Source organism: Hemicordylus capensis, chromosome 6 (genome assembly GCF_027244095.1).
Source record: "Hemicordylus capensis ecotype Gifberg chromosome 6, rHemCap1.1.pri, whole genome shotgun sequence".
Lineage (NCBI taxonomy): Eukaryota > Metazoa > Chordata > Lepidosauria > Squamata > Cordylidae > Hemicordylus > Hemicordylus capensis.
The window spans coordinates 14,559,859-14,584,832 of record NC_069662.1 but is presented as its reverse complement, the minus strand read 5'-3'; the positions used below and the strand labels follow the sequence as shown (position 1 = coordinate 14,584,832).

Sequence of the window (24,974 nt, the reverse complement as noted above, 5' to 3'; positions counted from 1 at the left end):
TTTGCTAGGTGATGGAGAGGAGGAGGAGGAGGAGGTGGAGGAGGAGGAGGAGGAGGAGGAGGAGGTGGTAGTCTCGCGTATTGAGCACCGAAGCCGTGCTGAGCCGGGGGAGTTGCAAGCAGCAGCGCCTCCGCCCCGTGGGAAGGCTGAGCGCCCTTACCCCTGCAGCGAGTGCGGCAAGGCGTTCAGCCAGTGGTCCAAGCTGGTGCGCCACCGGCGCATCCACACGGGGGAGCGGCCCAACACGTGCACTGACTGCGGCAAGTCCTTCACCCAGAGCTCCCACCTGGTGCAGCACCGGCGGACGCACACGGGCGAGAAGCCCTACGTCTGCGGCGACTGCGGCAAGGCCTTCTCGTGGAGCTCCAACCTGGCCCAGCACCAGCGCACCCACACGGGCGAGAAGCCCTATGTCTGCCGCGAGTGCGGCAAGGCCTTCTCCCAGAGCACCAACCTCATCAAGCACCAGCGCAGCCACACGGGGGAGAAGCCCTACCGCTGCCCCGAGTGCCCCAAGAGCTTCTACCGCTCCTCGGACCTCATCCAGCACCAGATCACGCACACCGGCGAGCGGCCCTTCAAGTGCGAGGAGTGCGGCAAGGGCTTCACCCAGAGCGCCAACCTGGTCAAGCACCGGAAGATCCACGCCGGCGAGAAGCCCTTCCGTTGCAATGACTGTGGCAAGACCTTCATCCAGAGTTCGGAGCTCATCCAGCACCAGCGCACCCACTCGGGCGAGAAGCCCTACCAGTGCCAGGAGTGCGGCAAGCGCTTCGGCCACGGCGCCACCCTGGTCAAGCACCAGCGCCTCCACATGGGGGTGGAGCCCTACCGCTGTGCTGACTGTGGCAAGACCTTCGGGCTCAGCTCGGCGCTGGAGCGCCACCGGAGGTGCCACAGCGAGAGCCGCCCTTATGCCTGCGGCGAGTGTGGCCAAAGCTTCTCCCTGGCCTCCAACCTCACCCTGCACTCCCGCATCCACCGGGGCGAGAAACCCTATCATTGCGCCGACTGTGGGAAATGCTTCGGCATGAGCTCCACCCTCATCCGCCACCAGCGCATCCACACCGGCGAGAAGCCCTACGCGTGCCCCGACTGTGGCAAGGCCTTTGTCCGCAGCTCCCACCTCACCCAGCACCGCCGGACGCACACGGGTGAGCGGCCCTACCACTGCGAGGAGTGTGGCCGGCGCTTCTCTCAGAGCTCCAACCTCATTACCCACCAGCGCATCCACATGGAGGAGCGCCCCCACGTCTGTCACGGCTGTGGGCAGCGCTTCGCCCTGGAGGAAGAGCTGCAGCGCCACCAGCAGGAGGAGAATGGGAAATGTGGGGCCAAAGAAGGGGCCAGAGAGCCAGAGGGTGACTGCTCATCCCAGGTGAGCAATGTGCGTGGGGAGAGCCATGAGGATGGCCATGCGCCAGCAGTGCATCAGGAGAGCGGTGCCACATGCGCCACCTGTGAGCTGGCCTGCAAGGATGCCACTGAGCTGGCTCAGCATCAGAAGACGCATGCTGCCCATCTCTGTAACATATGTGGCCAGAGCTTCCAAGACGGAGCGACGTTAGCGCGACACCGGGAAAGCCACACCTCTTTTATTTGCACGGAATGTGGGAGGAGTTTTGGGGATGCTGGCGCTTTGGCTTGCCACCAGGAGAATCACGAATCTTGGATATGTGGTGTTTGCGGGCAGAACTGTGAGGACAGCCTGGCCTTGTCGCAGCATGAGGAAACCCACTCGTTGCACATCTGTGGGGCATGTGGGGAGAGCTTTGTGGACAGCAAGGTTCTTGAGCAGCACAAGGAGCGCGGTAGGTGCAAGGAGAACTCAGCACTCATGTTTGCCCAGGAATCTCCCAAGACTTTGGAGTGTCCTGATTGCAGGGAGAGCTTTGGAGATGGGGGTGCCCTTGTGGAACATCGGGAAATGCACGCAAATTTGATCTGCCTAGAATGTGGGGAAAACTGCAAGGGTAGTTTGGAGATGGAGGGTCACCGGAAAAGCCACGGGAAACCTCATGCGTGCTCCGAGTGCAGGCAGGCCTTTGCTGACAGCTCAGCCGTTGTCCATCACCAGATCACCCACATGCAGGAGGAACTGTATAAGTGCTCAAAATGTGAGGAGAGCTTCAGCAGCCTCTCAGCCCTGACTCGGCACCAGGGAGGATGCACCTGTGGGAAGCTATTCCAGTGTGTGGAGTGTGGGCAGGTTTTTGTGGATGCCACGGCCCTCGCGCTCCACCGGAAGAGCCACATGAGCAACAAAGCCCCTGAATGTCTTGCAGCTGGAGAATCTTTCAGTACTGCCTCGGATGTTACCATACATCAGAGGACCCGTATGGAGGAATCCCATGAGATAGGTGTTGCTGTGCATCAGGAAACCTGCCTCAGAGAAAAGCCCTCCAGTGAAAACTCCCTTTCTAGCTCACATCCGAGTATCCTACAGGACGAGCAGCCACTGAAGGTCCACTTGAGTCTTAATGCACACCAGAGCACCGACTCAGAAGACAACGTTGTTGATAGTACATGTCAGAGAATACTCGTGGAAGATAAATTGTCCTCATCTGGGCCTTGCCTCCAGGACAGCTCAGCTCTTCCCTCGCACCTGAAAACACACCTTGAAGCAGAGCCTTGCCTAGTTCCCCAGGGCAACTGTTCACCTAAAGAAAGCTCCACAGTTGCTCTGCCCCAGAAAAGAACTGACAGGCCTGCTCCAGTGTCCACTGAAATGGCTGCCCTCATCCGGCACCCAAGCACCAAGCCTTACAAGTGCCATGACTGTGAACAAAGCTTTGTGGACGCCACTGGCTTGTCCCACCACCAGATCAGCCACATGAAGGAAAAGTTGCTGAAATGCCCTGAATGTGGGGCTGGCTTTCCGGACAGGCTGGCTCTGATCCGGCATCAGGTGGAACACACGACAGAAAAGTCCAGGAGTGTGCGGCATCAGGCCAGGAACCACCACGGCAAGGAGAGAGGCCACGGGAGTCCTCTGGAGTTTGGGGAGAGTTTCACCGAGATCTCGGCCATCCTTTTGCAGAGGAGAAGCCCTGTCTCTGAAAGAGGCACACCCCAGCGGCCGAAGGACTGTGGGACTGATGGAAAGCGAAGCTCAGGCGATGTTCTAGAAGCAACGGAGCCTTACTTTCATCTTGACTTGGGGAAAAACTCAAGTGCCAGCACTGTGTTGGCACCACACCATATCCAGCAGGAGAGAGGCAGATACTTTGCGCATCCCGAGTCTGGGAAGATCTCTAGGAACAGCTCAATACTCCTGCAGCACCTCCAGAATCACACGGCAGAGAAACCATGATTCCCTGGAGGTTATGGGGCATGAGAATTCCAGAGTGGTGATGGGTGTGAACCATACCTTCTTCTGCCATTCCTCCCCTGATGCTCAGGACATGCTAAGTTGGGGAGCAGGTGGGCATAATTGGGGGCATCAGGTGGGTCAAGGGTTGGGGAACATGTCCTAGTTGGAGAAAATATATTACAGACATGATTATTAGGGTGGGGATGGTTCATGAACAGAAGTGAAAATAGGTGCTGCATTCACACGTAACGTGGAACCGTGGGTCTAATGGACGCATGGCTCTGTTCCCCACTCCTGCTCTCCTGTCTGAATTCAGATGTAAGGGGGAGCACTCTCTCTGCAGTCAGCAAGACTGCAGAGAGGAGGAGGAACTGGCTGTGCGGGTTTCCTTCTTGCAGGAAGATAGCCCTCACAGCTAATCCCAGCCAGAGCTGAGGGAGAAACTTCTTCCCTCAACTCTGGTTGAAGGGGATGCAGCCTGTGGTTTCAAATTTGGATGCAATGCACCTTGGGTTGTGGCGACAAAACTCACTACAACCTGAGGATTCAGACTGGAGTCTGAAAAATAGAAATTTGGATTGGTTGCTGCATGGAACCAGAGTTGCACGCATTCGCACATAACACTAGGACAACCTCTGGCTCCTTCAACTCTGGTTCCATGTTGCATGCGAATGCAGTCAGGATGTTTGACGTTCTAGCAGACAATGCAGAATGAGAAACCCTTACATGTTTTGTTACCAGCAAATCACAGGGTGAGTCCACCTGTCCGGATATCCTCCCTCTTCTTTTTAAAAACTCATTTTCCTGGTTTTCTCCCCCATCCATGCAAAAAACCTTCCCAAGAGATCTGTATGAACTCAGATCTCTTATTGTGTGGAATGAACAGAAGCTGACGCAGGTGGCCTTGTACTCAATGCAGGGCACACTAGGAAAGATTGCTGAGGGCAGGGGGTGTGGATGTGAGAGGACAGACAAGAAAGCGGGGAGGTCTTCCATGTTCTGTGTCTTCCCCCTCGGCTCATTGGAGATTTCAGTATTCGCTGGAATAGCGATCTCATTTTGTACAGATTTGTGGAAAAGTTGGGATGGGAGATGTTTCTTTTGCATTCTACCCCACAAAATGGCTGCCTTCTGTACTTCCTGTCACATGACCTCTGCTGCTGACATGTGACATCTTAGGTTACCCCCTTTCCCCACATTGCTAAGACTTCAAAAGTGGATTAAGTACTATTGAACTTGATTTATATTTTCTTTCCCATGGCATGGTTTGGTTGATACCAATGGATGATATCAGTAAACCAGGCTACTCTGGTGCCACATATCTCCCAATTTCTACTTATTTGTCTCGTATTACACCGTGAAGTAAAGCCTAAAGGTAACAAAAAATCTAGAAAGTGAAGTTGGAAGGGATCCCCTATGGATTATTTTGTCCAGGATTGGGAAGCATTTGGCCTCTGTGTTGCTCATGTGCACATGTTAGGATTCTGAGAATTCCAGTTCTTGTTTTTTATAAAAAGCATAGCATTAGTCCTCATGAATAAGAAGTTGGTTTCCAGTAAAGAATGGGTAGAAAGCTATGGATGTCCTCCCTCACAATGCCTTGGGATTAACATGTGGAACTTGCAGTCACAAAACATTGAGAATATGACTTGTATGACAGATTTATAGCCCAGCTTATTTCCTGAGACATATTCATTCTTCTCAGAAGGCTTGTGGCTTCAGCCACTGTGGCTGGGGATGATGGGAGCTGTAGTCCATCAACAAGGTTGGGAATCTCTGAAGTGTATGGCCATAGACCTTTAGGGACAGAAGGAGGGATGTTCATGCGATGGATGTACATAATCATGGTCTCGTGGCTATCCCTGTAGCATCTAGAACTGATAGTATGCAGGAATGGATGGACCATTGCCATGATCCAATATGGCAGCCTTGGATTCCCAGGTTTCTCTAGCCTCACATTCACACCATTCCATCTTGATTGTCTTCAACTCTGCTAGGCGAAATTCATCTGTTTTTGAATGTGGGAGGAAAAAAGAAATTCCCCTTTTATATTAATTAGATCTTCTAGTTTTCAGTACACTCAGTAGAACTCTGACTCCCTGGTATTGTTTTTGTCATTAAATTTTTAACAGAGATTTCCCATCTGGGTTCAATTTTGGGTGGAGCAGCCATTCAGCACCAGTGTCTACCTCACCAATACAAGTTGGACCATGTTGTCCTCACTGGAATTACTGTTGAGTACTTTGTACCCAGAAAGTGCTGTAGAGAAGCGGAGTAGTGATCCTCAAAGACAGCAAAACAAGCTATTTACCGGTGGAACTCTCCTGCACAGGATATCCATGGTAACATTTATAGTAAAGAAGATTTTCTAAATCTCAGAATGTTCCTCATATCTGTGAATCCTTCTTCGTCCCGTCCCCCCCCCGCCGGTGACTTTTAAAAAATGAATAATCTCCCATCCCAGTACCACTTTAATTTCAAGATCCTTCCAGTGCCAGCATCTACCTCACTAGTTCAGCTGGGTGTACTATGAGCCTTTGAAGGGGAGAGGAGGCGGGAAGACAGCCAGTTTGCCTCTCTTGAGCCTCCAGTCAGTGGAACTCCCTGTTGCATGATATCCATGGTAAGCCTGAGAGTCTAGTGGGATGAAGATCAAGATCAGCAACTGTAGCAGTAGTTAGTTGCATGCCAAATGAGGCCCACCTCCAAGGCAGTGATTTTCAACATGTTCTGCTCCTGGCCATCAAGGGACTGAAGCTCCCCAAAACTCTTCTGGCTTGTACCATAGCTGCAGATTTCCCCTCATTCCACAATGCACTTGTGTCGAGCCTGTGCAGGCCCTCAGCCAGTCTGCACTGCAGTTGGAGGCTGAAGGTGCAGCTAGTCTGCATGGCCTCAGGAACAATGGTGGTGCAGGATTATCCCATGATGCCACACCATTCTTGCTTCAGTACTAGTGTACTACCAAGTCTTGCATTATGTGGTGCTTCCAATTTGGCCAGCTTCCTGCAGAACCGGAGAAGGCATCCCAGATTCCTCGGTCACAAGGTGGGTTGCCCAGGCTTGAGTGTCAAAAAACTTTGGTTCATTGAGAGCCTCTCCTACTGAGCTTATTGAGGATGAGTGAGATATAATAATTATTTTTCTCTCTCCTTCCTCATCTTCATGCCCCCCCCCCCCCGGCTTTCTCTCTCTTTCCTTTCCTCCTTCAGTCACAATGCCTTTCATTCCAGCTTATGTGGGTTTCTCCCCTTTATTTCTAACATTACAATCCTATGCATGTTTACTCAGAAGTGAGTCTCACAGTGTTCAGAAGTGGCTTACTCCTAGGAAAGTGTGCGCGGGATTGCAGCCTTAAGCGCTCATCTTCTGAAACTCAGGGCTAGCATCTCTTTCCAACCCCTCCAAAACGGCAAACGGCAACTTCTCCCTCCACAGCATCCAAATGAGAACTGTGTAGGAATCTCTCCATATATTTATGTCGGTGACTTTTTTGTTTTTTGGAGGGGGGGGGCGGTTGTTGTGGTAGCAGAATTCATTACCTTTTGCCTGATCACTTCTGCTTGATCCAGTCGGCGGTGCTGTCGGTCACTGAATTTTCTCTGTAATATTAGGAATGTATAAAACCCGAGACGAATACAAACTCAAAGCTGGTTTATTCCGATTGTTTTGTGTTGGCGTCTTCTTTCTTAATTTCCTCTTTTGAATGCCAAAGCTGTTATGAAGGGTCATAAGTGTCACACCAAAGTGGCATCAAAAATGGGTGTAGGGCTCAGCTGACTGATAAATGAAAAAGGTGCCCTTGAGGCAATGCATTCTTAAAAAAAAACAAAACTTGCTGACCGCCAGACTAAAAAAGTGCTTGCTCAATGAGCAAAGTTGCATACCTGCAAGAAAATCACATAGCTGCACAAAATCCTGAAGTTTTATTCAAAGGGGAATATCTTCCAGTGCTCACACATATAGTCTGCCATTCAAATGCAATCCAGAGCAGACCCTGCTTAGTAAAGGGGACAATTCATGCTTGCTACCCCAAGACCAGCTCTCCTCCCAAGACCAGCTCTCCTCCCATGAGACCAGCTAAGGGTCTGAAGAACTCTTCTGTTTCCCTCATTTGCAGCCTACAAAGATTTTTCTGCAATCCTATGCACGTTACTCGGAAGAATTTCCATCTCTCTTCTATGAGACTCCTGGATACATTAGTATAGTGCTGGAACCTTAGGTTCAAACTGGACATGTACATATATGCATGGTTAAGAGGCATGCTTACCACAGGAAGTGCTTCTTATTTAACAAAAAAAAGAGCAGCTGCGTTGACACTTGATCTGGATTGCATCAAGTGCACTGGGCCATTATCAATTTCCCCTCGCTCTGTTTTAGGAAGTTGCCCCTCTCAGCAGGTACAATATTGCCTCATCTGATGGACCTTGAGACAATATTTAGACCTCCCTGTAGCTATTACAGTTGCATGAGAGGGGAAATTTTTAGGGCACCTTCTGTTGCATGGGGATGAATCTACCTTTTCTGCCACATGGCATGCATGTAAGAAGCAGTGATGATTAAAAACGAGGCAGTTTAGAAGGTCTAAATTGTATGCATAATCAGTCCAAACATTTGCAATTTAAAATACTCTCCCAGTGGGATTTCTCAAAGGCGCAACTGCTTTTTCTGTCTGGACACAGCCTTTCCACAGCTAAACTAGTAGGATAGCCGAAGGAGAGTGCGTGTAGTGTGTAGAAAGTTAAGCTAGGACACGAGTTCAAATTCCCACTTATTTAGGAAGCTAGTGAGTGGTGGCTTTACCACCACTTCTCAGCCTAACTTACCTCTAATGGAAATAAAATGGGGGAAGCAATGACGCACCATGTCTGCTGCTCCTTAGAGGAAGGGTTGTAGAAACATGTGATTAACAAATATCTATAGTCCTATTCACATTTAATGCACTACAGTCTGTACAGTACACACATATACAGATCTGTACACATGTACAGTTATTCACATGTTATGGTGAATGCATGTATGGCAGAAAATTTCCTATCTATACCATTTCATGCATTTGAGGGATCTGTACCCAGATTCACTTTTTAAATGAACACAGGTGCAGTCATTCACACAAAAACATGTACAGCACATGTGTACACAGGCGTGCAAAGAGAGGGGAAGCGGAGAAGACAGGTGTGTGACAGGTGAATGGGGAGTGGGAGAAGAAAGACACCTTTGAGGGGAGACTAATATGTTTTGGAGACTGAAGATATGGGATATTAGGTTTGGCATTTGGGGTGGGGGAGTTATTTATTATTTATTTACTACATTTATGTCACACTCTTCTTCCAAGGAGCTTGGAGTGGTGTATGTGGTTATTTCTGTCCTCACTACAACCCTGTGAGGTAGGATAGGCTGAGATAAATGACTGGCCCCAAGTCACCCAGTGAGTTTCATGGCTGAACAGAGATTTGAATTCCAGTCTCTGCAGTCCTAATCCAGCACTCTAATCATACGCCATATTGGTTCAGTCAAATACGAATATGACGAATATTTATACACAGCTTTTCAACAACAGTTCCCAAAGCGGTTTAGGTAGAAATATTTATTGCATTTATTTATTGCATTTATATACTGCCTAATATAGAAATCTAGGCGGTGCGCAGGATGGCATTTACATGCCATTGTACACACTGGAGTCTTTGGAGTGGGCGGTATATTAAGTGCTTCTAATAAATAAATAAATAAATAAAAAATATGACATTTGAAATTCATAAAAATATAAACACCATAATAGGTAAAAATACACTAAAACTTTAAAAATTGGTCTCAGTTGAAGGTTTGGGAAAAATTAATCAATCAATCAATCAATTATTTTGTTTTTAAAAAGGCACCCTGTCCCCAGGGCTCACAATCTAAAAATAGACAGCCACCAGCAACAGCCACTGGGGGGATGCTGTCCTGGGGATGGATAGGTCCAGTTGCTCTCCCCCTGCTCAATACAGAGAACCACCACTTTAAAGAGGTGCCTCTTTGCTAAAATGAGGGGGGAACTTCTCAAATACTTAGGGGTGGACAAGGGCGGCTCCAGAAGTGGGGGCATTACCTAGGTGCACCTCTGCATGCATGGGCAAGTGCCCTCTCTAAAAAGTAGCTGAGCTACTGTAGCTCCCCCCCGCCGCCCCCGTTTCTGCTTCAGAAATCTCAATCCACCCATAAATGCACTTTGCCGCTTCTGTGCAGCCCCCACGCCCGCCAATTTTGTTTTCTCCTGGTGCCATCACTGAGGGAGTGAGCTGCGCGCCCATCAGTACAGGTACCAAGATTCCAGCCGTATGTCTGAATAGGACTTCGATAAGGGACCTTGTTTCTTTAAGGGGAGAGGTTAACGAGGAAACTACAACTCCCAGGACGCTCTTTAGCATCCCATTTCCCATGCTTCCTTGCGAAGGAAACGGGCTCCCAAGAAGAGGCTGGTTCTTTCCATCTCGCTTTGCGCGCTCCGGTTGCTGATGATTTTGGAGCGGTGACTTGTCTCTCCCCGCCCCCCGCTGCCCCTTCTTATTCCTCACCTGTCGCAGCATCTTGTGTATCCCTGGCTGGATTTATTCCAGAACACTGGATGGATCTGAAACCTGGTGGGTAAGTGCCGCTGAAGCAATACCGCCTGTAGTTTTATTGAACGGTATATTTTGGGGGGCATGGGGCTGTTCAGTCAATATTAATATTAAATTAATGTTTTGTCCATAGGATTTATAAGCCAATCAGAGTTAATGAATGTAGGTTGATTAAAACAAACAAACACACACCATACTATTTAATTCAAAGAAAAACCCGCTGTCGTTAGCCAAATACACTGGGGAGGAGACAAATGGCCCCCTAGTTCTTTAAGTTTGCCCCCCCCAATTGTAGATTTTTTGGGGGTACTTTTGGGGGTTGCCAGATGTGCACCTTCTTTCCTCTCCCCAGCTATAATTGATAAAAAAAATCAGAGCCAAATTCGTTTTGAAGGTTAAGATTCAGAGACCTCAGTGCACAAGTATTGGTTATTTTATTGTACTTGTGCTTTGTAATGTGTGCCTTCTTAGTATTTCCTTGTGGAGGTGACTTGTGGGACCTTTGGGCTGGGCATTAATTATACACCTGGTCCCCTTCCCCAGAGTTTTGGGGGCAGGGTGGGAGGGAAGGCAAGCAAGGGGCGTGGTACTGAAATTCAGCACAGTATCTCTGTAATTGAATGGGTGACAAGAACAAAGGAAGAAGGCATTACTGTCTGGTTCATAACCAGTGGTTGCTAACGCAGAACCTCCTTGTTCAGAGGCAGCATATGTCTGAAGGCCAATTGCTGCCCTGTTTTTGGGCTTGCAGGCATCAAAGTTGGCCAGGCAAGATGCTGGACTAGATTGGTCCAGTATTTGGACCAGCATGGACTAGATTTGGATGTGATCCACTAGCAGGGCTCTTTGTATAAGAACATGCCCTGCTGGACCAAAGCCCATCTAGTCCAGCATCCCGTTTCGCACAGTGGCCCACCAGATGCCGCTCGAAGCATACAGGCAGGAATTGAGGGCATGCCCTCTCTCCTGCTGTTACTCCCCTGCAAGTGGTACTCAGAGGCATCCTGCCTCAGAGGCTGGAGGTGGCCCACAGCCCTTCAACTAGTAGCCATTAATAGACCTCTCCTCCATGAAGTTATCCGTATGTTCCCTGTGTGAGAGAGATTCTACCAGTTTTGAACATTTAAAAAACAGTGCTCAGTTTCTAGGATGCCAAGATTAAATTCTATTTGGAAACACCACCCTAAAGCCATACTGTTAAGTGTTCCCCACTTTTTCAAGCAGTGGGGGACCTTAGCTCAGTGGTAGAGCATATGCTTTGCATGTAGAAGGTCCCAGGTGTATTATTCATTTATTTATTCATCACATTTATATACCGCCCAAACTTTCATCTCTATACCGCCCAAACTTTCAGAATCAAACCATGCCAGGTTTGATTCCTGGCAACATTTCCAGGTGGGAAAGATGCCTGCCTGAAACCCTGGAGAGCCACTGCCAGTCAGAGTAAACAGTACTGAGCTAGTTGGACCCATGGTCTGACTCAGTAGAAGGCAGCTTCCTATTTTCCTGTCAGAAGTCCGGATGTGATGCTATAGTTTCCTTGGAGTGAAAGCAAGCACTGGAACTTAGGTTGCCCGATATATCTGTTTATAACTATAGGAATGGAGCACTTTGAGAGCAAGAGGCTCTGTAAAAGCAGGCATTGAAACCTGAAACCTAATCCTGTACTGGATCTCCAAAGAGAAACTTGAACCCAGAGGTGCCTCCCCTTCACCCAACTCATTGCTCTCCCCCACTCTTAAAGTGTGTCGTCAAGTCAGTGTCAACACCTGGCACCCACAGAGCCCTGTGGTCTTTTTTTTTTTTTTTTTTGGTAGAATACAGGAGGGGTTGACCATTGCTGCCTCCTGTGCAGTATGTGATGATGTCTTTCAGCATCTTCCTATATCGCTGCTGCCCGATACAGTACCAGCGGGGATTCGAACCGGCAACCTTCTGCTTGTTAGTCAAGCATTTCCCCGCTGTGCCATTAGGTGGCTTTCCCCACTCTTCCTCTTTCTCAATTCAATCTACAAAATCTCCTAACCATCCCTCCAAACTCCAGAGGGTGTTGCATTCCAAAGGCTGGAGCCATCAAGGAACATTCAGCCCTTCTGTTAAGCTTCTAATCCCTCATTTATTTAGGCCAAATCCTGGCAATAGGTCCATTCATGCCCATCAGGGCGGCCAAACTCATAAATAAGAATTGACTGGAAGGATCCGGCCAAAAGCCAACTAGTCCAGTATGTACTTTCCAGCTGTGAACAGCCAAAGGAGGCCATGTTATCTGCATTTGATCTGAAAGCCCTCCGCCTGGTTGAGGGGTTCTTAAACTTAGTCCTCCTCCTAATTGGGGGTTCTTAAACTTGGGACCCCAGATACTATTTGACTACAACCCCCATCTAAATCCCACCCCCGCTTTAGAAGAATATATTTATTGGTGGACTTCCCCAGTGAGCCCGAAGGCCCTCTGCTGATTTATTTCTTCCAGGTATGATAGCTGCTTTTATTCAATTTTATTTTCCCCCTCTCCTCTTGTTCCTTTGTTCTCTTTTTCCTCCAGGAGAAGATGGGATCATAGCCAAGAATGAGGGGGACCGTTTCCAGCGAGAAATGGATTGCCGTCAGCAAAGATCTCAAGGGATGCGTCTGCATCCTGTGGAAGAGGCCCCTTGGTCTCCCCTGTGCTCTGAGGAGCAACCCCAAGGCAGGACGAGTCGCACAGAGTGGAGGAACCAACAGTGGTTGAAAAGGAGCTTGCAGCATGGAGAAGAATCGGATGGGGAGAAGGCCTCCAGCAGTAGCTCAGTGGTCTTTATTGAGGAGCAGGGAGATGTATGCCAACAGGGAAACAGTGACATTGAATGTGGATCTGATGTAGAAGATGCTGGGGAGGTCTCTGCCCAGGTGGAGTCTACTGTAGGGGAGGAATCCCTTGGGGAAGACACAGAGGTCGTCACTTCTCCAGAGGGGCCTCTGAGAGGGGATGGGCTTTCTGCAAAAGACTTTGAGGAAATTACTCACCGAGGAGAAGGCTGCGATGAACCTGAGCTGTTCCCTTGTCCAGAGGGTTCTTTAGTAGGTGAGGTCTCTGAGGAGGAGGAAACAGAGGTTCTCTGTTACATGGGTGGAAGTCCTGTAGAGAAAATGTCCACTATGGTGGATGCTGAGATGATTCTTGACCCAGAGGGATCCAATGGGGCGGACTCTGAGGAAGTTCCTTGTTGGGGAGGAGCTGCCCTGGGGGAAGCAGACACTGAGGGGGAAGCTGAGGCCATTGTTTTCCAGGATAGATCACCAATAGAGGAGGGATCCAGTGGGGAGGAACCTGAAGAAATCCACTCTCAGCAGGACTGTCTTTCTGGGAATGGATCCGATGAGGAAACAGTTGTTGAGTGGGCCATGCCTGTGGAGGATCTGGTTGCCAAGCAACGGCCCTCAAAGCCACGTCACATCTGCAGTGAATGTGGCCGTAGCTTGGCCAGTCACTCGGCCCTCGTCCGTCACGGCCTTATCCACACTGGAGAGCTCCCTTACGCTTGCACAGAGTGTGGGCGCCGCTTCAGGCAGTCTTCGGCCCTTGTCCGCCACCTCAGGGCCCATCGGGGCGAGCGCCCATATGTTTGTGGCGAATGCGGCAAAGCGTTTGGGGTCAGGTCGGCACTGGTTCGCCACCAGAGGGCCCTGCACACAAGCGAGAGGCCTTATGTCTGCGGGGAATGCGGCAAGGCCTACGCAGATCTTTCTATCCTGACAAAACACCAGTTGATCCACATCAACGGGCGGCCATTTTCTTGTCCTGACTGTGGCCAGTCCTTTGGTCACCGCACCACCTTGACTCAGCACCGGCGAATCCACACAGAAGAGCGACCATACCGCTGTACGGAATGTGGGCAGACCTTCCGGCAGAACTCTGCCCTGGCTAACCACCGCCAAGTCCATTCAGGAAAGCGCCCGTTTTCTTGCCAGTACTGTGGCAAATCCTTTGCTGGTCGGCCTACTCTTGTCCAACATCTCCGAACCCACACGGGGGAGAAGCCCTACAGTTGTCCCGACTGTGGCCGTCAGTTCAGTACCAGCTCCAACCTCCTGCAGCACCGACGAAACCACCTGGGGGAACGGCCGTTTGCCTGCTCCTTGTGCGGACGCCGCTTTGCCCGGCGGCCTGATCTGGCCCGGCACTATGTCACCCATGCGGAAGGCAGTGTCCGGCCTCACCGCTGTGGGGACTGCGGGCGGCGCTTTGTGGAGCTGGTGGACTTGGAGCAGCACCAAGCCACGCACCGTGGCGAACGGCCCTACGTCTGCAGCTTCTGCGGCAAATCCTTCACTGAGGCGGGCACGCTGGCCCGACACCGCCGCTCTCACCTTCCGACGGCGGAGCAGGTGTACAGATGCGAGGAGTGTGGCCAGACCTTTGGGCAGAGCTCTGACCTGCTCGCCCACGGGCGGGTTCACAGTGGCGAACGCCCCTACGCCTGTGCGGACTGTGGGAAGACCTTTGGGCGCAGCTCCAATCTGTCCCGTCACCAGAGGGTGCACACCCACGAGCGTCCGTACGTCTGTGGGGACTGCGGGAAGAGCTACACCCAAAGCACCCACCTCATGGAGCATCAGAGGCAGCACACGGGCGAGCGCCCCTACGAATGTACGGACTGTGGGCGGTCCTTCGGCAAGAAGGGGCACCTGGACTCCCATCGGCGCGTCCATCGCCTCTTGCCAGGGTCCCGTGAAGCTACAGACAAGTCCCTTATGGAATGTTCCGACTTGGGCAGTCCACCAGATGTATGAAGCCGGTGGGTGGGTGGGTGAAACAAGGCTTACTCTGAGCATGGCTTAGCCCCTCAACGTGTTTCAAATGCCACAGTTCTGCCCCTTGTCTATATTGTAACGAAAAGAGCACATGCAGAGTTCTCTTCTGCAAGCATCCCGCTGTATTATCTCAACCACCTCCATTATGTCAGAGGTTGGAGGGGAAGCGATGGCAGGCCAGCATAAACCCCTGCACCTCTTGTTTTAGAAAACTGAAATGCTGAGTAAAAGTGCTTTGGAGTTGCCCAATATTAACTGGTGGTTGGTGATGGTGTGATATATATCTTCAAAGGCGTGGGTAAAGGACAGACCCTGGAAATCTCTATTCACACAGCACTGGATCTTGCTCACCCTCTTCTCACAGATCTGGGATTCAAACCCAGTAATCTTGCCTTGGGGGATCCACATATTACTTATGTTAATATTCTTCCTTCCATGTTTGGACTCCCAAAGGTGGTGAGTGGTCTCCCATGCAGACACTGGCCATACCCAGACCTGCTGAGCTTCAGCAAGGTGGCCACCTCCGATACCTTCAGACCAGGCCCTGGGATGCTATTCTAGTCACCAAATTCTACTCTCTTCCCAGAGTTTGCTCCCCTTCTGCTGTTCTCATCCCTATGGCCTCACCCCCCCCCAAAGTAGAGACAAACCTGTTGTTTTGACTTGCATTACTACCCTTTGAGAAGTTGGTATTTAATTTTGAGTTGTCTGCTGTCTTTGGCATTTGGAATCTGACTGCTGTTCTGAGAGGTCAGTCCCTGTGTGTGTTTTTGGAAACCTCTTCTGGCTTGCACTGGTTTGAACTGCTTTGCTTTGAATTTGCAAATAAAATAATCCCCTTGTTTTATATTCAACAGTTTGATCATCTATCTCACTCTGTGTGTGTTACACGTGTGGATTTCTTTTTTAAACTAAGTTTCAAATGGGAAAAGTAGTTTAAAAAATGCACAGTGAAAACCAAAGTTTGGCCATGGGATCACGTAGAAGACCTTTGGGAAATGTAAAAGGTCAGTTGAACTGGTTTGTCCTTTGGGGCTAGGTCCAGGACAGCTGTTCCTTAAATGTGTGTTGCTAGAGAACTGTTGGTGTGCTTGGCTGTAAGAACTAAGCTCATTAGACAATGAAAGACTCCTGTAAGCCCAAGGCATTCATTGAGAGAGGAGGCCGTTTGCTGGGTGTCTGAATGAGTTCTCTGTCTGTCTCCTCCTAATCAGCCTCTGCTGACTGGTCCTACCATTTTAAATTGCTGCCATTTATTACTACTTGTTTTGTGATGTGGCTTAGAAATCTTAAATTTTGGTAAGCCTCTTTGTTAAACAGGCTGGAAATCCATTAAATAAGTTGGGCTCTTCTGGCAATGGGTAACTTTTGTTGTTTGCATGGTTATGACTGGATCATTCTTGATGCAGATATTTATTTGCCCTCCTTCAGAGGAGAGTGTCTGTTGCATTTCTGTGTGAGAATGCTGCTAAGAACATAACAGCCTGCTGGATCTGGCCCAAGGACCATCTTTTCCAGCATCCTGTTTCGCACAGTGGCCCACCAGATGCCACTGGAAGCCTACAGGCAGGAGTTGAGGGCATGCCCTCCCTCCTGCTCTTACTCCCCTGCAACTGGTACTCAGAGGCATCCTGCCTTTGAGGCTGGAGGTGGCCCACAGCCCTCCGACTAGTAGCCGATTACAGACCTCTCCTCCATGAAGTTATCCAAACCCTTCTTAAAGCCATCCAGGTTGTTGGCTGTCACCACATCTTGTGGCAGAGAATTCCACAAGTGGATTATGGATTATCCTGGCTTGCCTCCTAAAGAGGTAAAGGTAAAGTGTGCCATCAAGTCGATTTTGATTCCCGGTGCCCACAGAGCCCCCTGGTTTTCTTTGGTGGAATACAGGAGTGGTTTACCATTGCCGCCTCCTGCGCGGTATGAGATGATGCCTTTCAGCATCTTCCTATATCGCTGCTGTCCCATATAGGTCTGGGAAACATACCAGTGGGGATTCGAACCAGAGACCTTCTTGTTAGGAACATAGGAGGCTGCCATATACTGAGTCAGACGATTGATCCATCTAGCTCAGTATTGTCTTCACAGACTGGCAGCGGCTTCTCCAAGGTTGCAGGCAGGAATCTCTCAGCCCTATCTAGGAGATGCCATGGAGGGGACTTGAAACCTTCTTCTCTTCTCAGAGCGACTCTGTCCCAAGGGGAATATCTTACAGTGCTCACACTCTAGTCTCCCATTCATATGCAACCAGGGTGGACCCTGTTTAGCTATGGGGACAAGTCATGCTTGCTACCACAAGATCAGCTCTCCTCTAGTCAAGCATTTCCTCGCTGCGCCACTCAAGGTGGCAACCCCAAATTCACACAGAACTGTAAAGGGAGGGATTCACTGAGGGTGGTTAATTCTTACCTCGTGTACACAAGTATGTAAGACTTGAGGCTAACACACCATACTTCAACATTCAGCCTGCCTGATGGAGAGTCCTGTGCAATCTGAAAGCTTGCATACATATCCTCCAGAGCCAGTAACATTTGGCCCAGGGTGTGTTGTGTCTTGTGACACAGAAAATTTCCGATCAGCCAAGAATTATAAAATTACAGTGCAAAGCAACTGGGGTGGGGGGGAGGAAGAAAAATCTCATGCTGGAATTAAGCCTTAAGGTTCTTATAGAGGAGATAATTAAAAATCAATAATAGGCCCATGACAAGGGTGGGACCTTGGACCAAGATGTAAGTTCAACACTTTGGTGCTGCATCATATCACATCATATCAGGTAATATCATATATTACTTGCTGCATCATATCAATCAATCTTTATTACAGTCTTAGACCAACACAAAGTACAAGACATAAAATGGCAAAAATACTGTTTTTTCAGTTATAGGCTTCGGTTAAATTTTTCAGTTGTAGGCTAATTCTTTAAAAATACCCTGTCTTAGGCCCAGGGCACCCTTAAACTCTGTTAGTTTATTTAGAATAAATATGATTACTACTATTATTTATATACCCTTTTTCAATAAAAAAGCTCTCAAAGCAGTTTACATACAAAAAAAAGATGGTTTCTTGTCCACCAAGGGGCGATCAGTCTAAAACAAGGGTAGACACCACCAGCAACAGTTCTACTGGGGCTGGATAAGGCCAGTTGCTCTCCCTCTGCTTAACAGAAAGAGGATCGCCGTTCCGAAAGGTGCTTCTTTGCCTAGTTAGCCAGGACAACTAGCTGCCATTCTGTGGTTCCATAGTGGCGTTTGTAGGCATGGCCATGGATCCCTACTTTGCTCATCATTGTGGATGATCTCTTAAAATTGTATTAAAATATTGTTTTAATGCTGCCTAGTTATTTCTGACTGCATACCTAAGTGGGTTAAGGTGGTGATCGGTCACTAGATTTCTTGGAGCTTTGCTTCATGAATGGAGCCTGAGTCCCGGGATGGAGGATTAAGGCTAACTCCAGCATTCCCATAGTAGCCTGCGGATACATCATGTTGCTATAAATACTGCTCCATGTACCCACACCCACCCGCTGCCTCTCATTTGGCATTTAGAGAACCAGACACTTCTTAATATATTTTTATCCTTCCCGAGTTCCAGTCCCCATTCATCCCTGAGACTTGCTGGGTGACTCTGGGCCAGTCGCTTCTCTCTCAGCCTAACCTACTTCACAGGGTTGTTGTGAGGAGAAACCTATGTAATAAACCGCTCTGGGCTCCTTGGAGGAAGAGTGGGATATATATATATTTTAAAGTGCCAGCTGGTATACATCCTCACAACAATCCTATAAGGTAGGTTAGGCTACAAGGCAGTGGCTCGTCCAAGGTCATCCAGTAAGCGTCCTTTGTGCATGAGTGGGGACTTGAACCCAGGCCTTTGGCATTCTAGCTGCTGCACCACACTGGCTCTCCCACAAAAGGCCGAATTTGGTTCGGGGCTTTCTAGTTGCTGAGCCCTAATATATTATTACGAGGCTTAAGGATCCGAATGAGGAAGCCGCTACATATTTCCCTAGGCTTTGCTTGCATGGTGTACTGTTGCCTCAGCACAGGCATCTATTGTTGGACCAATTTAAGCATGCAAGTTTTGGAGTACCACAGAACTCTTTATAAGATCGACCCCCCCCCCCCAAACTGCTTAGATCTAGAAATCCAGACTCGCACCAGCTGCTACTTGAACATGCAACATGTGCCTCAATTTTCATTATTATTCTCCTTTCATAAAAGGTTTTGTAGATAGGAGGTGTGGTGGTGGTTAAAATCACAGAAGAAGCCTGTTATTTCCCCCAGTGCTTTTGATCCTCAATCTCTCATTGGTTGGCTTTCCTTTCTTTGCCCTCTCCGATTGGCTTGTTGACGAGAGCGAGGCGGGACTTTGCAATTGTAAAAAAGGGTAAACGAAGGGGAGGAGGAGAAGTCCCTCCTCTTTCAACTTCACCGCTGTGGGCACACCCACTCGCGTTCTGATTGGCCAAGGTGGATTCGAAGCCGTAACATCCGGGCATTGGGGGGGTTACCTAGAGTAAAGCAGACGGAGATCGGCGGACCAGAGAGGGAACCGCCCCAGCTGAACTAAAGCTATCGGGCGCCTCCTTTCTCATCCCGGCAGGTGAGCTCTCCTCTGCCCGAGTCCCCTTCCTTCCCATCGCCGAAAAAAGTCCCCGGTATAATCAGGTGGTGGAGGATGCAGCCTCTTCCCAGTTCATAATCTTTCTCCTTCCCTTATAGTCCAGATTATTGCATCCCATAATATAGTTCTCTCTCTCTTGATAATGGGCAGCTCGCCCCTGTTCTTCACCCTTCCATTTAATAGGCTTCTTCCTTGGCCACTCATTCCTGATCATCCATCCATCTCCACCCTGGAAGATCTTTCCCCTCCCCCGCCACATGGAGGCAGCCCTTCCCTAATCCGCTTCATTCTTGCTCAGTCATAGCCTTCAGGGCAGACCTGTTTCTTCTCCCTGACTGTCCACTTTTTGCAGGTAGACTGATTAAGTGCCGTCAAGTCGGTTTCGACTCTTAGCGACTGCATAGATAGATTCTCTCCAGGATGATCTGTCTTCCACTTGGCCTTTAAGGTCTCTCAGTGGTGCATTCATTGCTGTCGTCCTCGAGTCCATCCACCTTGCTGCTGGTCGTCCTCTTCTCTTTCCTTCAACTTTCCCCAGCATTAGGAAAAGTGGAAGGCATGGGGTAATCGTTTTTCCTCTCTCTCTCATAATAATTTCATTTTGGGGGCTTGCTTTTTAATGGAGGATGGTGTGGGATAGTCATGCTCATATATTCTCTATTCTTGTCTACTGTCTGAGGTGGACCAGTCTCACCTCTTCCTGCCCATCCCGTAATGTCCTCCTTTCCCCACCCATTCCAATGCATGTCAGGCTTTTTTTACTCCCTTCCCATGATTATAAGCAGAGAGAGAGAGAGTTGCAGTTGTTCACTTGTTCTTGCTCTATCACTGCAAAAGGAATGAGAAGTCAGTTCCTGTCCCAAAGGGCTCATGCACCATCTAAGAAGAAACATAAGGAAGACGCCAGCAACAGCCCCTTGGAGGAACTCTGTCCTGAGATGAATAGGGGTTGTTGCTTTTCCTCTACTTAATCTAATAGAGTCTCCACTTTAAAAGATAGCTCTTAGCCGGGGAAGCCAGTGTCCCTAGTGATGATGTGCCTGCCCCTTTTCCTCCTTTGGGGAGTTGGAAGGATGTCTGTTCGGTAGAGCTCAGTAGGTAAAGATGTGTTTTATATGGGGCTTTAAAGGTAAAGTATGCCATCAAGTCATTTTGATTCCTGGCGACCACAGAGCCCTGTGGTTGTCTCTGGCAGAATACAGGAGGGGTTTACCATTGCCATCTCCCACACAGTATGAGATGATCCCTTTCAGCATTTTCCTATATCGCTGCTGCTCGATATAGGTGTTTCCCATAGTCTGAGAAGCCACCTTAAGGGCGCAGTGGGGAAATGCTTGGCTAACAAGCAGAAGGTTGTCGGTTCAAATCCCCGCTGGTACTATTTCAGGCAGCAGCGATAAAGGAAGATGCTGAAAGGCATCATTTCATACTGTGCGGGAGGAGGCAATGTTAAATCCCTCCTGTATTCTGCCAAAGAATATCACAGGGCTCTGCCCTGGGTTTATTCGTCTAGCTCATTTGCAGCCTGGCAGAGCAATATGACCTGTCCATTACAAGGAGATATGCATGGACAGAGATTATAATAACACTTACTAGACAGTCTATAATAATCTTGGTGTTGGCTGGCTTGTTTGTTTTAAAACATTAAAATACTGCTGTTTGAAAAAGTTCTCAAGGCATTTTACAGATAAAGAACACAACATAATTGCAACTATGCAATCAAATCAGCAGCTTAAAAAGTAAAACCTTAAAAGACTTAGGAGAATTAAAAAGGGTGTTTATTTCACACTGCAAGGAGAGCAGTGTAGGTGTTAGGTGAGCTGCGCGCATGTGTATATAAAAATAATAAAATCTATTTTATTTATTTAACATATTTTTATACCGCCCAAAACTTCTCTCTCTGTCTTTTCTGTCCCACTTCTCAGTCTGTCCAGCACCTCAAAAGCTGGTTAACAATGGATAAATTGTAATTAAAACCATTACAGAGGACGATCGTTTAAGTGGCCAATAGAAGATACAACAGTGATGTACGGAGACAGCAAAAACAAGGCATATTCTGTTATCACAGGGCGGCTCAACTTGGGCCCCACAGCTATTTTTGGACTCCCATAATCCCCAGCTACAGCAGTCAATAGCCAGGGATTATGGGAACTGTAGGCCAACATCTGCAGGAGGGCCCAAGTTGAGAAACCCTGAGTTATCACTATGTAATCCACTTTGGAAACTTTTTGTTGCAAAGTGGTATATAAATATTTGTTGTGGTTGAATGCCCTCTGGAAAAGGAATGCTCTTGCTGTGTAGCAAAAATGAAGCAATGAGGGAGCAAAACATCTTTCTTTTAAGAGTGCATTTGATACTAGTCTGGGTGCCACCACAATAAGGGTCCTATTTTATGTGAGCGGTTGTTCTATCTTGGGTGGTTGGAGACTGAAGCAGGGGCCCCAGGCTTTGAATTGAGTGACCTGATGAGGTTCATAGAGCAAGATACAGTCCTTAATTACTTTTTGCATTCTCATTTTGTGACAGAAAGCCAGAGACCATGGCTGAACCACCGATAGAAGATGAAAGCGAGGAAGCGGCTCAAGGCCAAGCGAAGCAGGAACCATCTCACCAGGCCACTGTGGTAGCCAAGAATCTCGCTATACTGAAGGCCCGGTCCTTTGATGTCACTTTTGAGGTGGGGGACGAGTATGAGGTCATCGAGACAATTGGTACTGGAGCCTATGGTGTGGTGAGCTCAGCACGCCGTAAGGATACAGGTGGGTGAGGGCAAAGTGGTGGTGGGTGGGAGTTGGGAGTGCCTGGATTCTGTCTCTAGATACACAAAGGGGAGGAATATAGAAGATTACACCATGGAGGACTAGATGGGTGCATTGGTGACCAATTTCCTACTAATCTCTGGACAGTGTTTTGTAAACCTTCCCCCCACCCCAGTTTCACATTTAGTACCTTGAAATAACACCTGTATTGGGCAGTAGCGATATAGGAAGATGTGGAAAGGCATCATCTCATACTGCATGGGAGGAGGCAATGGTAAACCCCTCCTGTATTCTACCAAAGACAACCACAGGGCTCTGTGGGCGCCAGGAGTTGACACTGACTCAATGGCACACTTAATAATAATAATAATAATAATAATAATTCGATTTCTATACCGCCCTTCCAAAAATGGCTCAGGGCGGTTTACATAGAGAAATAATAAATAAATAAGATGGATCTCTGTCCCCAAAGGTCTCACAATCTAAAAGAAACATAAGACAGACACCAACAATAGTCACTGGAAGTACTGTGCTGGGGGTCGATAGGGCCAGTTACTCTCCCACTTCTAAATAAAGAGAATCACCACCTTAAAAGGTGCCTCTCTGCCAAGTTAGCACTTTATTTTACCTTGAAATAAATGACACACATTCGCCTCCACTGTCTTTCGTCATATATTTTGCTAGCTATAGGACAGGCTGTGGAGATGAGTGAAGCTCCAGACACAGGAACACAGAAAGCTGCCATATACTGAGTCAGACCATTGGTCCATCTAGCTCAGTATTGTCTATGCAGACTGGCAGTGGCTTTTCCAAGGTTACAGGCAGGAGTCTTTGAGAAATGCTAATCAACAAAGTTGCTAAAGGGGGCTGGGTGACATTAAAATACAGTCTTAGATTAATATATCAGTCAATAGTATTTTACAAAGATCTGTCTGATCTCTCTTTTGAGCCTCCAAGTGAAATGCCATTAGGTGGGTTGTTGTCCTGCTGCCCACACAACATGAAGAGATCAGCCCTGGAACTTGCTGTCAGTACGTGCAATAATAACAATCAATGGTGCCAATGCATGTGCAGAGTGCCTTTTTAAAAAAACCACCTTTAACTGCAGAGTGTGTTTCTTTCATTATCGTTCACTTCAGAGTGTCCTCCCCGGTACACTCAAGATGAAGAGCCGGGATTCCAGGGCAGATGGAATCTTTCTTGACGGTGGAGTGGTGTCTCTACATAAATTTAAGTAGTGCCACAGGTGTTTCTGATATCTCTTGAGCCCCAGCTGAAGTTCCATAAGATCAGGGTTGACGCTCCACAAAAACAAGTAAAAGGTGCTTTACTTCTTAGCTAACTCTCCTCCTGTTCTGCTCCAAGTGTCATCTTTTTGGCCCTCCCAGCTCAGGAGTTTTTCCCTTTAAGAAAACGGGAGAGAGACTCTGGAAACACAGCTTCCATGGCCTTTCAGTCTAGCTAGCAATCACGCCTTTGCACAGATGCTGTTCCCTGCCTTCTGCTCCTAACCATTCCCAGAGATGGCAGTAAAAAAAGAGGGAGTTTCTCAGTGCCCCCCAATATCCCACCCAAATCAGAGCTGCAACCTCCTCCTCCACCAAAGGGGTGCAGTATCAAGGCAAGATTTTAGCAGCCTGCAGATTGATCAGTGAAAAGTAGCGGCAGCTGGTGGAAGCCGCCCCCAGCTTTTCCACTTCCCTCTAGGACTGCAATTTGCTCATCTTAATAGCCTGACAGGATTTGGAGGCCTGTTAGTTGGCAGCTAAGTTAGAAGAAGAGCGAATAAAGCCCGTAGTATGTTTGCCCCATGAAAGAGCAGAATTATGATGTCATCACATCAGCCAATGGGATACCTTTCCATGTTTTTTTGGCTAATTTAAAAGTACATTTTCTTGAAAACTGTAAAAGTTACAACAAAGATTCTTGTTACCTCTATCTACTGGGTATCTATATATTTAATTCTCTTGGGAAAGGCGGCGGGGGGCGGGGGGAGGGAAAGGCGGCGGCAGGCGGGAGGGAGAAAAAACGGCAGCGGTCGCGCCCTTCTTGGCCGCCCGCTGCAGCTCTGTGTGTGGGGGGGAATGAGAGGGGAAGAGGGCTGGGGAGGAGGGCTGGAGAGCGTGGGCTGGAGGGAAGGGGGAAGAGAGGAGAGACCAGGGCAGGAGGAAGAGGGAGGGGGAAACAGCTGGCCCCAAAGCGCTGCACAGATGCTCTCTGTGGGGTTGGCTAGTATGACTGAATGCAATGATGGGACTGATACTGAAATCTGAGAGTTAGGACAAATCCCAATTGTGTAATAAGAATCACACCCAACCTTGATTGAACACTTCAACCTTTCCCCTTCTCCAGGCCAGCAGATGGCTATCAAGAAAATCCCCAATGCCTTTGACGTGGTGATGAATGCTAAGCGCACACTGCGTGAGCTGAAGATCCTCAAACACTTCAAACACGACAACATCATTGCCATAAAGGACATCCTTAAGCCGACGGTGCCTTATGCTGAATTCAAATCTGTGTAAGTCCTTCTCCCAGCTTCCCCTAGATCAGAGGTTTCTAACCAGGGGTACCCAAATGTTGTTGGACTGCAACTCCCCAGCCGCAATGCCTTTATGACTGGTGATGATGGGAGTTGTAGTCCTACAACATCTGGGGATCCAAGGTTGGGATAAAGGGGGATTCTCTTGTTCACATTCATTCCTTGGACTAAGCATGTCCCTGTTGCCTTCTCTCTGGTATCTTATTGGTCTCTATGCGTGTGTGTTTCAGTGCTTAGCCTGGCTGTTTGGGGCAATGAAAATGCTGGAAATGGAGTAATTATAAGCACACCCCTCTTCCCTCACCTAACATCAGCAGTACAGCTTGAGATTTCAGTAGTGGGGTTGCATATTT

At 48.6% G+C, this 24,974-nt stretch overlaps 3 protein-coding genes across 9 annotated transcripts in view; all 3 read left to right on the top strand.

Annotated features, from left to right (window-relative positions):
* Positions 1 to 6,977, top strand: part of LOC128329767 (zinc finger protein 91-like) — a 31,326-nt gene extending 24,349 nt beyond the window's left edge. Inside the window, exon 4 of the mRNA XM_053261424.1 lies at positions 247 to 6,977. Within this exon, the coding sequence (XP_053117399.1) occupies positions 247 to 3,313 (3,067 nt within the window). The 3' untranslated portion in view covers positions 3,314 to 6,977. The remainder of the gene's footprint in view (positions 1 to 246) is intronic.
* Positions 3,319 to 15,557, top strand: LOC128329764 (zinc finger protein 345-like). 3 transcript variants are annotated; one of them, XM_053261420.1, is made up of 2 exons: positions 3,319 to 3,423; positions 12,455 to 15,557. In XM_053261420.1, the coding sequence occupies exons 1-2, from the start codon at positions 3,327 to 3,329 to the stop codon at positions 14,680 to 14,682; spliced, it is 2,325 nt and encodes a 774-aa protein (XP_053117395.1). In that variant the 5' UTR covers positions 3,319 to 3,326; the 3' UTR covers positions 14,683 to 15,557. The 3 variants fall into 3 exon arrangements, with proteins under 3 accessions (XP_053117395.1, XP_053117396.1, XP_053117397.1); XM_053261421.1 differs by lacking the exon at positions 3,319 to 3,423 and adding an exon at positions 9,645 to 9,933; XM_053261422.1 differs by lacking the exon at positions 3,319 to 3,423 and adding an exon at positions 9,648 to 9,937.
* Positions 5,534 to 24,974, top strand: part of MAPK7 (mitogen-activated protein kinase 7) — a 34,895-nt gene continuing 15,454 nt past the window's right edge. For 2 of the 5 annotated variants that reach the window (XR_008309781.1, XM_053261416.1), the window contains exons 1-3: positions 19,857 to 19,886; positions 21,850 to 22,082; positions 24,435 to 24,600. Coding sequence is in view for 3 of the 5 variants with exons in the window: in XM_053261416.1 (XP_053117391.1) it covers positions 19,882 to 19,886; positions 21,850 to 22,082; positions 24,435 to 24,600 (404 nt within the window). In the remaining 2 variants the exon portion in view is untranslated. Of the gene's footprint in view, positions 5,656 to 19,169; positions 19,303 to 19,856; positions 19,887 to 21,849; positions 22,083 to 24,434; positions 24,601 to 24,974 lie in introns of those variants that run through there. The other 3 variants (XM_053261417.1, XM_053261418.1, XM_053261419.1) reach the window with 3 other exon arrangements.

What these genes read in the sequence shown, in the direction of transcription:
- LOC128329764 (XM_053261420.1), top strand. Translation starts at nt 3,327, where the DNA reads ATGGGGCATGAGAATTCCAGAGTGGTGATGGGTGTGAACCATACCTTC. An exon ending in CATGCTAAGTTGGGGAGCAG is followed by an intron (nt 3,424 to 12,454) that starts GTGGGCATAATT and finishes TTTTTCCTCCAG; the next exon opens with GAGAAGATGGGATCATAGCC.